This window comes from Leptodactylus fuscus, chromosome 11, assembly GCF_031893055.1.
Source record: "Leptodactylus fuscus isolate aLepFus1 chromosome 11, aLepFus1.hap2, whole genome shotgun sequence".
Classification (NCBI taxonomy): Eukaryota; Metazoa; Chordata; class Amphibia; order Anura; family Leptodactylidae; genus Leptodactylus; species Leptodactylus fuscus.
Genome location: NC_134275.1, coordinates 14,043,382 through 14,056,127, shown reverse-complemented (window position 1 = coordinate 14,056,127; position 12,746 = coordinate 14,043,382). Strand labels below are relative to the sequence as shown.

Sequence of the window (12,746 nt, the reverse complement as noted above, 5' to 3'; positions counted from 1 at the left end):
TCTCTGCATGTTTTGTGCGGAAACCACCCGGACCCCATTATAGTCTATGGGGTCCGCATGTTTTCCCAGGTAACTGCTTTGCTATACGTATAGATTTCCGTTTGGGGGGGGGGTTCCCAAGCAGAGTCCCCGAACGGAATCCCAAACAAAGATATGAAAAGGACCTTAGATAAAAGTCTCATGAGCTTTAGTTACTCATATTATATCTGGGATTTACAGCAGTTCACTGAATCATTAAGAACGTCATAGATTTTGTTAAAAGAACACTAAACTTTAAAAATGTAGAACAAAAAAAAAAAGCAGCATTTCCCTTCGGCTTAATACAGAAGACTTAGAGTGTAGGCTGATGCTCTCCTGGGGGTGAAAATAAAGCAGACCCTATCCTGTTCCATGTCATCGGAACGGAACAGAAGCACCCATGGGTGGGGTGAGCACATCATGTAGTCAGGGGTCAACCATGGCTTTCTGCCGCCTGAAGCGGACGTCAGCCGAGCGGAGGGGGCGGGGCCGAACGAAGCGATCGTCTTTAGCAGGCAGAGAGCAGGCAGGGAGAGGACCTGCTCTCTGCCTGAGCGTGAGGAGCGGCCGCTGGAGCAGCGCTGCTCCAGTGGCCTCCCCAATCCACCGCTCAGTGACGGTGACCCTAAGCCAGTCCAGGACAGCTTGTCCCCGGGGCCCTGGCATAGCACCGCCTGAAACGGTTGCTTCAGGTCGCCTCATGGGAGGTGCGGAACTGCATGTAGTGTACTTGGTTCATACACTGATGTCACTCTGTGTGTTCTCCAAATATAATCTGTAGCAAAATCTCCTACCCCTTTCCCTCCCTGCCAGATGGTACACTTGGTTGAGTGCATGGGGCATCAATTTCTTCCTTGAGTTTCACCCTACTTGTTTACAAATCTTCTGCATGTGTCCAAATTGTGCCCCCATGACGTCCCTCCTAACGGTCCTGTATAGGGTCTGCTGCAGTATGACAAAAGGATTGAAACTTCAGCCCTCAGCTAAAGATTGACTAGTAAACAGCGCTGTCCATAGCTGGGAATCTGTTCCTTTTGGAATAAAAATACTAATTTGGCAATTAAATCCGCATCATGATAGTAGACTTTTTAACTGAGTTATGCATGATGTTAAGGAGGCTGCCCTCTAGAGGGCGGCATACAGAGTGCACTGTTCTCCTAATTACATCCTGGAGAATAGATTTGCATATTTTTTTACCCAGAATCCCTAGTGGAGCAGGAATGACTTGTAAGTCTCCATATGCCTATGTAGGCACACACTCTCCCTGATGTGTATGATTATCCCCTGACCTAGATCAGCATATTAACCTTTGTGTCTATTGTTCTCCGCAGGATTTTTTACAATCCTGTCTCAGGAATTTGCAGAAAATCCTGCAGATTGTGAGGATAAGTCTTACTTACTTACTACCATTAGTTTGCAGCGTTAGTATTTCGCTATATAAAGTGAATCAGCAATTTAAGAGAGACATTGAAAAATACATTCAAGTCATCTCAAGTAGTTATTAGTAGGAGAAACATTCCTTATGGACCATGTGAACGTATCCTAAAATCCTACTAATATTATAAATATGAAAGTTTGTGTGTTTGGATGTTTGTGAGTTTGGATGTTTGTTCCTCAATCACGCTAAAACGCCTGGACGGATTTGCGTGCAATTTTCCACAAACATAGTTTTCCCTTAGGATTGAGTCACAGGCTACTTTTGGTGCCACTAAACAACATGGCTTCCTAGCAGGAGACTCACAAAAGCAGGACTCCTAGCCCCAGCTATAGACTCACACACACTGCCTGGCATTTCCTGCCTCAACCTGCCTGCACACTCCTTACTGTCACCTCAGGAGTAGCCCTCACTCTACTCACTCACATTTACATATACAGTAGCTTTCCACTATACATACACAATACAACACATCACATTGTAATTACATGTATCTCCTATCACTGCTATATACAGTACCTGATACATATATACTCCTGTACACAGGCTGTATATACTATATAATTACATGTATCTCCTATCACTGCTATATACAGTGCCTGATACATATATACTCCTGTACACAGGCTGTATATACTATATAATTACATGTATCTCCTATCACTGCTATATACAGTACCTGATACATATATACTCCTGTACACAAACTGTATATACTATATATTACATGTATTACCTATCACTGCTATATACAGTACCTGATACATATATACTCCTGTACACAGGCTGTATATACTATATATTACATGTATTACCTATCACTGCTATATACAGTACCTGATACATATATACTCCTGTACACAAACTGTATATACTATATATTACATGTATCTCCTATCACTGCTATATACAGTACCTGATACATATATACTCCTGTACACAGGCTGTATATACTATATAATTACATGTATTACCTATCACTGCTATATACAGTACCTGATACATATATACTCCTGTACACAGGCTGTATATACTATATATTACATGTATCTCCTATCACTGCTATATACAGTGCCTGATACATATATACTCCTGTACACAGACTGTATATACTATATATTACATGTATCTCCTATCACTGCTATATACAGTACCTGATACATATATACTCCTGTACACAGGCTGTATATACTATATATGACATGTATCTCCTATCACTGCTATATACAGTACCTGATACATATATACTCCTGTACACAGGCTGTATATACTATATATGACATGTATCTCTTATCACTGCTATATACAGTGCCTGATACATATATACTCCTGTACACAGGCTGTATATACTATATATGACATGTATCTCTTATCACTGCTATATACAGTGCCTGATACATATATACTCCTGTACACAGACTGTATATACTATATAATTACATGTATTACCTATCACTGCTATATACAGTACCTGATACATATATACTCCTGTACACAAACTGTATATACTATATATTACATGTATCTCCTATCACTGCTATATACAGTACCTGATACATATATACTCCTGTACACAGGCTGTATATACTATATAATTACATGTATTACCTATCACTGCTATATACAGTACCTGATACATATATACTCCTGTACACAGGCTGTATATACTATATATTACATGTATCTCCTATCACTGCTATATACAGTGCCTGATACATATATACTCCTGTACACAGACTGTATATACTATATATTACATGTATCTCCTATCACTGCTATATACAGTACCTGATACATATATACTCCTGTACACAGGCTGTATATACTATATATGACATGTATCTCCTATCACTGCTATATACAGTACCTGATACATATATACTCCTGTACACAGGCTGTATATACTATATATGACATGTATCTCTTATCACTGCTATATACAGTGCCTGATACATATATACTCCTGTACACAGGCTGTATATACTATATATGACATGTATCTCTTATCACTGCTATATACAGTGCCTGATACATATATACTCCTGTACACAGACTGCATATACTATATAATTACATGTATTACCTATCACTGCTATATACAGTACCTGATACATATATACTCCTGTACACAGGCTGTATATACTATATAATTACATGTATCTCCTATCACTGCTATATACAGTACCTGATACATATATACTCCTGTACACAGGCTGTATATACTATATAATTACATGTATCTCCTATCACTGCTATATACAGTGCCTGATACATATATACTCCTGTACACAGACTGTATATACTATATATTACATGTATCTCCTACCACTGCTATATACAGTACCTGATACATATATACTCCTGTACACAGGCTGTATAACAAATCACATTGTCTGTATCACAACATACACAATATAACACATCAAATCACATTTACTAGCCCACCAAACTTTTTAAAGCACTTTTACAGTTTCACACGTCTGTGTCCGCCCAATTCTCAACTCACCGCAGACGAAGTCGCGGGTAAAAGCTAGTAATCCATATACGAGCAACTCAATGCTTTCTTATCAAGTTCAATTTTTATGTTAGTATTGTGCAGTTCAGCGATAACAATTGCTGAGATGCAAAAAAAAAAAATAGAATAAGCTTCATATTAGACAGGTCTCTTTACTGCAGATTTTATGAGATACTTTGGACAGTGGCGTAACTAGGAATGGCGGGGCCCCATGGGAAATTCTATACATTACTATTGCGGCTGGTCATAGACCCCCCCCCCCCTAAAAGAAAATAAAATTATATATATATATATATATATATATATATATATATATATATATATCTTTGCTTGACTCGAGTATAAGCCGAGGGGGGCTTTTTCAGCACAAGAACTGTGCTTAAAAATTCTTCTTATACTCGAGTATATTCGGGGTGTATATATATATATATATATATATATATATATTTACATAACATACACGCACACACATACCTCCTTTTGGGTTAACCCTACTTAGCACACTAAAGCAATTTCAGACATGATAATTTTTTACTTCCAGGCAGACCTCCAATTCCTCCTCTTTTAGTGTACAGACTAGTGGAAACCTGGTTACAGCCTGACGGCGTTATATACTGACAGACTTGTTCATTCCTGTGTGAACAGGCTGCTTTTCCTTACTAAATCCCGAGCAAAGCACTAACAAGAGACATAACCTATAGTGGTGCTCAAAGGGTTTGGACTCGTCAAGTCAAAGTCCTGTCCTTAATCTAATAGATGTTTTGGAAGGCCCTGAAGTGAGCAGCTCATGTGTAAATACATAAGAAATTCTCATCATACAAATGGCTTACAAGTCAAGCGGTTACATGTAAATGGCGGTCCTTTTTTACTTTTCATATTGAAGTAATTCATTGACAGCATGTTGGAACAGTAAACTTCTATGAACTAGGCTCGTGTTGATTTAGTGAATAAGGAAGTCGACATTGTCCTTTCAATGAGTCTCTGGGCAAGTATGTAAACACAAGTAGTCTTATAACATTGGCTAATTTAGACTGAAATAGTGTGGCCATAATGACAAGTCACAATCACTGGTAACCTTTGGTAACCCAACAAAGGTTTATTTGAAATGTAAACCAGGACCTCAACAGCAGAAAATGGCCCTACTGGGAGAAGAAGAGGCCACTGTGGAGATCGCTGCCCAATACGTGTCCAGCTGTCACCAAACCAGAGGAAGAAGAGACTCCATGGACTGTTTTACCCCAAACCACCCACCCCACTCCCCCATACCCACCACTCACCCACCCGAATCCAACTCCCCCCTCCACTTTACTAGCTTTGGCAATGCCAAATATCTATTCGGACGTGCCAATAAAGCTTGTTTGATTTGATTTGCTTTGTAAAGAGCTCGCATTTAAAGGGGCTCTATCAGCAAAATCATGAGAGTCATCTACGGAAACTGGCAGGTGGGGCTGCTCTCAGCCTGCGCTATGAATAGACAGACACCGGGGATCCCTGGGCGGCCACAGAACACCGCTGTCTCCTGCGTTCACGATCCGCCCAGTCCCGCCCACAAGCCTGGCCCCACCCACAGACACACATGGTCCCACCCACAAGCCTGCCCGGTCCCACCCACAGGCCCTGCCCCGACCCCGCCCTGGCCTAGTAGATCTTTTGCCTTGGTCAGCTAATAAAGTAGCTCACACGCTGAAAAAGTGTGAGCACCCCTGCTCTAAAAGTAACAGAATGAATGACAGCAAGCCGAAATCTAGAAAACCGTGAGGAATTGATACAGAAAGTATATTGGAAAACTGTATATCTTTCTATTGTACATTTGTTTGTCAATATTGGTCTGAAAGTGGCCACCCCTTTAAATACAGTACACTCTCCATATGCATAGTCATTGATTCCTGCTACTACCTTTGTATTGGAGTAGGGGCCCCACCAGCAATAGCCTGCTGTCTGATGGTATTTTTTTGTTCAGCTGCTACTTTACTAAAGTCTTTCAAATCCTTGAAAATATTCTTTCACCCAGCTAAACTCCGAAACCTTCCAAATGTGCATCTTTTTCACTTGCCTACTGTTATCAGTCTTCAATGTTTGACTATCAGATGTTTCCATAAGAAGATAAGAGAATTTGCCAGCAGAGTATTCTCTACTGATTCATGTTCGATGATTAGTTTTCGGCTAGGGCAGATGGAATTTTGTTCATCTAATTTAGCTCCGAGCTTCAGGCCCTGTGATCAGCTTTCATTTTTTAGCTTCTGCTTCTAGCAGGTCTATGCATTCTTGTAAGGTTCCACGTTCTTGAAATGTTTTACCAAGTTTAATTTACTATATCATAGCCTTATTCAAGCATAGTGACAACTTGCGTTGGTTCCACGTATCCAATAGCAAATCTGTGCATATTTTGGAGGGGTTAGTCTGACTGCAACATTATATTCTCTTGGCTCTCCAGAAACTTCAACCCACTGGTGTCCTGAAAAAACCCCAATAACTTTTCTCTCCCATCGGCCACCATGACGCAGTCGACCGTAAACACCAGAACCACTGGCGCCTGGGCGTGCATCACAGTGCTGATAGAGCAAATGTACAGTCTGCTGCTGTATTCTGCATGACCTGTAAACTAGCTCTCCAGGTCGGTCACTGTCAAAGCCTGAGAAGTGCACTCTTCTGCCTGCCAGGTTCTCCAAAGGTGGAGAGGCAGCAAGGTGCATGTGAGGTTGGGATTGTGCCCGTCGTAGCTCCAGTAATGCATAGTCATAATCCATACTAAGTTCTGCTGGGGCTCCAATCCATCCTCGAGGTATCTTGGTGCTTTTAACACGTACCCAACGCAGAGAAGGTCGGACACCTGGCCTTAGGAAACCAACTCGCAGCTTGCGTGCTCCTTGAACATAGTCATGACCATCATGGATACAGTGAGCTGCTGTTAAAACATGACGTTCAGTTACCAACACACCTGTGCAGCCTGTGGACACCTGAACAGCAGCCGCAAAAGGGAATTCTCTAAGAAAGTGCTGACTTCTGATGGAAAAGCGGATATCCGGTCCATAGATTTGCCTGCGACTCCGCTTAAAGTTGACATTCTCCTGTTTGGTTTTCCTCTTATTACTCTGAGGTATTCTTACTTTGACTGTGGTCAGTGTACGGCTGCCATTTAAATATACTGTCTCATAGTCAAGTTGATGATCAACAGCAAACACTTGTGACTGGGACTCTTGCCGGATGCACTTCTCTGTGCAGACCGTCGTCAGCTCTCTAGTACCACTGGCTGTAAATTGAGATGGAGTTAAAGTCAATGTTTGCTCAGGCACAAACTCTAAGACTGGAAGTTCAGAAGCGGCGAATGAGAGATATGCCAGGTACACAATGAAATGTAACAAGAATTCACCAGTCATCATATCAATGATCCTGAAAAGAAAGAAGACATTTAGTATCACGTTACAGTACAGTGTATCTGTCACATAAGAGGGAATGGCTAAAGATATCAAATCTGTCTCAGGGTGGGTTCACATCTGCGCCCGGTCTCCACTTTAGGCAATCCTGCCTGTTTCCGTCTTCTGCCCCGAGAAACTGGACAGGGGATGGAAACCCAGCAGTCAGTTTTCAAACCCATTCACTTGAATGAGTTTGCAAAGTGACCGCCCGTGAGCTTTTTTTTTTTTTAACAGGCCACAAAGTCCTGCATGTCCGACTTTGTGTCTGGTTAAAAAAAAACGGTTGCTACAGGAAGAAAGAACAATAATTTTTATCTTGATATATGACAAAGTAGAGGATGAGGAAGATTTTATTTATTTATTTTGTTAAATATACATTTCACATATTTATTTTGCTTACAGGGAGTCTATCACTAGAAGATCACCTTTTGAAGTAATGGCACGTTGGAATAATTTTTAGAAAGGTTATTCTACTCCTACCTTCCATTCCCTTCTTCTCCCCGCCGTTTCTGTAAAATTCTGTTTATTGAGATATGAAAATTAAGCTCACGGAGCACAGAGGCGTTCCCCATGTGCTCCGAACACTCCCTCGTCATAACCTCTTGCCTCCCTTTAGGTAATTCTGTTCATGCTTTCTGCGTTGTCTCCTGATCTACTGCCTTGTCTAGGCATCCAACGCTGCGCTATTATATACTTGTGTAACAGATCAACGCAAAAATGGCAGTGGAGAAGGCGCAATTGGAGTATAGCGCAGTGTTGGATGCCGAAGGATCAGGAGAATGTGAAGAGGGGCGTGAACAGAATTGACTAAGGGGTGGCAAGAGGTTATTACACGGGGGTGCTGTTATGATTACCTGACCATGTATCAGAAGCTCAAGGTCCAACTCAGAGAAAAACTGGGTGTACTGTAGGTATCAAAGGTTCCCTAGAAAACCCCCTTCACTTGAAAATTGCTCCCTTACCGTTATGACAGGTTATAAGTTTTGATCTTCATAATCAACATGTAACAGAAGGCATCAAATGTACTCTGTAATGAAACAAGCAAGAGCAAATGTTATTCAGTGTGCAGTTCCAAGGCTTGTTGGGGCAATTGTCTATGTAATAAACCTGTCAAAATATCTATGGGATAACCAGTTAAGTTACTTAAAACTTATTGTATGATTTAAGGTGACCTTTCTAATAAGCTTCCATGTAGTATTGTTCTTACATACAGAGAGAAAGGAGAATGGACGACAATATAGATAAGCACTGAACTGTATTAAAGTGAAGAAAGCATTTGGGCTAACATAGCCCAACTACTAGCTGCAGCAGCAAGTTTGTGTGCTACATTTTATTTACAAGTTTTAGATAGCAAAAGTTCCCCACTTAACAGCAACATCTCTAAATAAAACCAAATCCAAATGGAGGAACAATGTTAAAACACAGTCCACTGACCTGGCAGCTAATAAGTTCTTACATTATTTACGCCGTTTATACTGTTACGTTGTACTCGGTCATGTCTCAGTATTAGCCTTTTTATATTACTTTCACTTTTTTTTTGTCAGTGTTCAAAACGCCATCTGACTTCTGCAGTCGGTCAGCCTAACAATACTAACAGTAGATGGGTCAGTCAGCTGTAATATTTATAAACTACTACCTTTAAATGGGGTCTGGATTCACTATTATAATGCTGAAGTTTGCCAGCCCCCCATATACACATCACACCCTTGAACACAGAAGGGTGGGAGGAGGAGAATGTTAAGTTCTGGTTCTGAACATGTTTTGCTACATACTGGTTTTTTGGCAAGCAACTCTGCAGCTAGGAAGAATGAATAGCTGCAGGAGATGAAAGCCAGAAAACAATGAGTTCCCATAGAGAAGGCAGGTGGGTCTTAACAGTCCAAGGTCAGCTTTGCAGTGGCTCGCAGGTGTGAAGTATACCAGCTTATGCCTGTTCTCCATCTTAAATTCCTTTCTCGGGTGCTACCCAGAGCTCATCCACCACCCAGTGGCAGAAGGAGATGTCCACTTGAGAGGATGGGTCCAGGTTTCAGAGATCTGTCAGGTCTCTCTACCACACGGCTGAGCTTCCGTGTAGCAGCAGATACAGAGACGCGCCCAGGGAAGCAGACCTAGTAAGGGGAGGCAGGGATCCGCGTGTCGGAGTGGAGTCGCGAGCGGAGGCCCTATCTGGGGAATGCCGTGGAGGACCATGAACTATAGGAAGACTTCCTGGTCCTTCTGTAGGGATGGCAAACCATGAGGGTATCCAGGGAGATTCCTAGAAGCCACCAATTGAGCGGCAATCTGGGAAAGCAGCCATTCCAAGTTTCCAACACTGACTGGTTAATTCTGGTAAGGATACCATGGCCAAGGTGAGGTAGGCCGCCCAATCCGGGGATGGATAAGCTGGAGAGGGTCTAGGAGGTTCCTGACTGACAAAGGTGGAAGGCAAAGGGATCAGATTGAGTCAGGGTGTACGCAGGGTGACACAGCGAGCACATGTATATAACATAATGGAACCAGAGGGCAAGTTGGCTCTTTAAGGAAATTACAAGCCACCGCCAGAAGAAGAGGCTGAAGATGACGCTGCTGAAGAAGATGGGCGGCCCCAATGCTGCAAGAGAACTCTCTCCAGCGCCACCTCCATCTTGGTCAGGAACGGCCTCTTCATTCTCTTCCTCCAGCAGTGTCTTCTTACTTCTAGGCCTCGGGCAGAGCAGACTGCGCATGCCCACAGGCCCCAAGAAAATGGCTGCTTACAATACTATGCAAGCGGACATTTTCTCGTGGCCTGTGGGCATGCACAGTCTGCTAGGCCCGAGGCCTAGAAGTTACAAGCCACCGCCGGATGAAGAGGCTGAAGATAACGCTGCTGAAGAAGAGGAGGCTGTGCTGGAGAGAGTTCTCTCACAGCATTGGGGATGCCCCCAGTGCTGTGTGAGTGCTGGGGCCCGCCCCCAGTGCTGTGCGAGAGCTAATTTGCATACCGACAAGAACCGGAATTGTGGGCGAACGGCGGCGCAGAGAAGACAACGAAAGGTAGGAGAAGAATAGCCTTTCTTAAGGCTATTCCGATGTGGTACTTAGAAAAAACGGTGTCTGACTGATAGGATCCCTTTAATAATAAAACTAACCACACACCATGTAGTGTGCATACAGAATATATCACCATATGTTTATTTGGAGCTATTAAAGTTTTGAAGATCCTTGCAGTAAATTAGTTTAATGAATCTGCTGAAAATGAATGGGCATCAGTGTACATAGAGATCCGTTTCAGCCATTGAATCAATCTTCTAAACCAGAAAAACTCGAATAGTGCATATGTCAATTTAGGTTCCAAGATTATAGGGGCAGACATAGTGCCTGAATAGTAGCTGGTGATGTGTGCTTTAGATACCGGACTATAAGACGCACCTAGGTTTTAGAGGAGGAAAATAGGGGAAAAAAAATTTGAAGCAAAAACTGGTAAAATATATAATATATGGGAGTTGTAGTTTTGCAACAGCTGCAAGGCCACATTGACAGGTGACCCTGCAGCTGTACGGGGACGCATAGAGTGTTTTTGTACTTTTTAGTTATTCCATTTTGGGGAATATCTATTGCTTAGATCACCTTGTATTGAAAAAAAAACCCCGGCGGTTTATGATGTATGATTTTCTACTGTTATATATATTCTAGGGACAGGAGGTGATTTAGAACTTTTATTTATTTCATTTTTTTATTATATATTTTTAAAGCTTTTTTTTTATTTTTTTTTTAAACTATTTTATTCCCCCCCGGGGACTTGAACCTGCGGTCACTTGATTGCAAGTCCCATAGACGGCAATACAACTGTATTGCCATCTATGGGACATTCTGTATATTAGTATTACGGCTGGTCATAGACTAGCCGTAATAGTAATATAGCAGTGACAGGCCGGGGAGCCTCATTAGGCTCCCGGCTGTCACCCGAACAGGTCGGCTCCTGCGATATCGCCGCGCAGGAGCCGGCCTGCAACTTCACAGGTATGGGGCCGGTGGGGACCGGCCCCGGGGGAGAAGGGGCCGCCAATACAGACCCGGCATCCGCTGTACTAGAGAGGCGGATGCCGGCGAGGGATAGACGCCAGCACAGGTGCCAGGGCCTGAGACATCGCTGCGCTCCTCTGCCCTGCATGAAGCCAGCGGCGGGGGCACGGAGGAGCGGAATAGCATCGCCCCTGCTGGCTTCATGCAGGGCAGAGGAGCGCAGCGATGTCTCAGGCCCCAGCACCTGCATCTATCCCTTGCCGGCATCCGCCTCTCTATTACAGCGGATGCCAGGCGCCACATTCGGACTATAAGACGCACCCAAATTTTTGGGAAAAAAAAGTGCGTCTTATAGTCCGAAAAATACGGTACCTTTTATAGCGATTCTGCTCTTTGATGACAAAGTGCGATCTATTGTCTCTTCATCAATCAAAAAAAGCCTTGAAAATACCATATGATGGTCACTGAAGTTGTCAGACCCCTTATAATGCAGGGAGGAATCAGGAATGCTCTTTCAATGTAGCTACTGCCCTCTCTACATAACAAGCGAGCCCTCCGTGTGGGTTGCTCGCCACTGTGAAATGGATAGCACTTACAAATCCTCTCTACAGTTATGCAACATATGGATGAGGCCATTTCCAAAACTGAACTCGGCTTAATGTCCTAGTGATCCGTGTATTTGTTTTGCTATATAACAATAGGAATACACCACTTATTGAATAAACCGAGTACACATTCCAAACCCCCCCGCCCCCCCCCAAAAAAAAAAAAAAAAAAAATCAATACAGTAGCTAACACAATAGAAGTATAACATTATTGAGCTAATGAGTACCATATAACACAGCGCCAGCAATACAAGCACAGGATTCAGAATGACAAGGCTGGACAGTAGAACAGAGCAGGCACTTGTTCTTGTACATGTAAACCAGATTGTGCTGGTTCCCTTATTCAATTGCTCCTTTAATGTGATTAAGAGCCTTGTGTCGGCACAAGATATGTGCACTGTTATGTCTGAAGTCTATGTGAATCTAATCACTGGGTTGTGTTGACGTGGCGCTATCAAATTGAGGACATACTGGACGTACTTGCTGCAGTCCTCGGGATATGATTTGGGCTGATTTAATGAGGACTAGAAGCTGGCCACGGTATCTGCTGCAATCTTAAGACATCTGATTCCAGTGCTACAGAGTCCTAATGTCACAAGCAGTATGTCATTTATCCCTAGACCGTATCAATCTATCATATGGAACATAGCTCACCTTTATTTATTTTTGTTGTGGGGTGGGCATAGAATAAGACCATGCACAATAATACAACATATTGCAATATATTGAGAACAGACCCTTCAAAAAATATAGGACTCAAAAACAAC

General features: G+C 42.6%; 1 protein-coding gene across 1 annotated transcript; it reads right to left on the bottom strand.

Moving 5' to 3' along the window:
• Positions 1 to 6,204: 6,204 nt before the first annotated feature.
• LOC142184777 (serine protease 23-like) lies at positions 6,205 to 8,358 on the bottom strand. Its single transcript, XM_075259855.1, has 2 exons — positions 8,347 to 8,358; positions 6,205 to 7,358 (listed from the first exon to the last, which is right to left on the bottom strand). The coding sequence occupies exon 2, from the start codon at positions 7,346 to 7,348 to the stop codon at positions 6,296 to 6,298; it is 1,053 nt and encodes a 350-aa protein (XP_075115956.1). The 5' UTR covers positions 7,349 to 7,358; positions 8,347 to 8,358; the 3' UTR covers positions 6,205 to 6,295.
• Between the last annotated feature and the right edge of the window lie 4,388 nt (positions 8,359 to 12,746).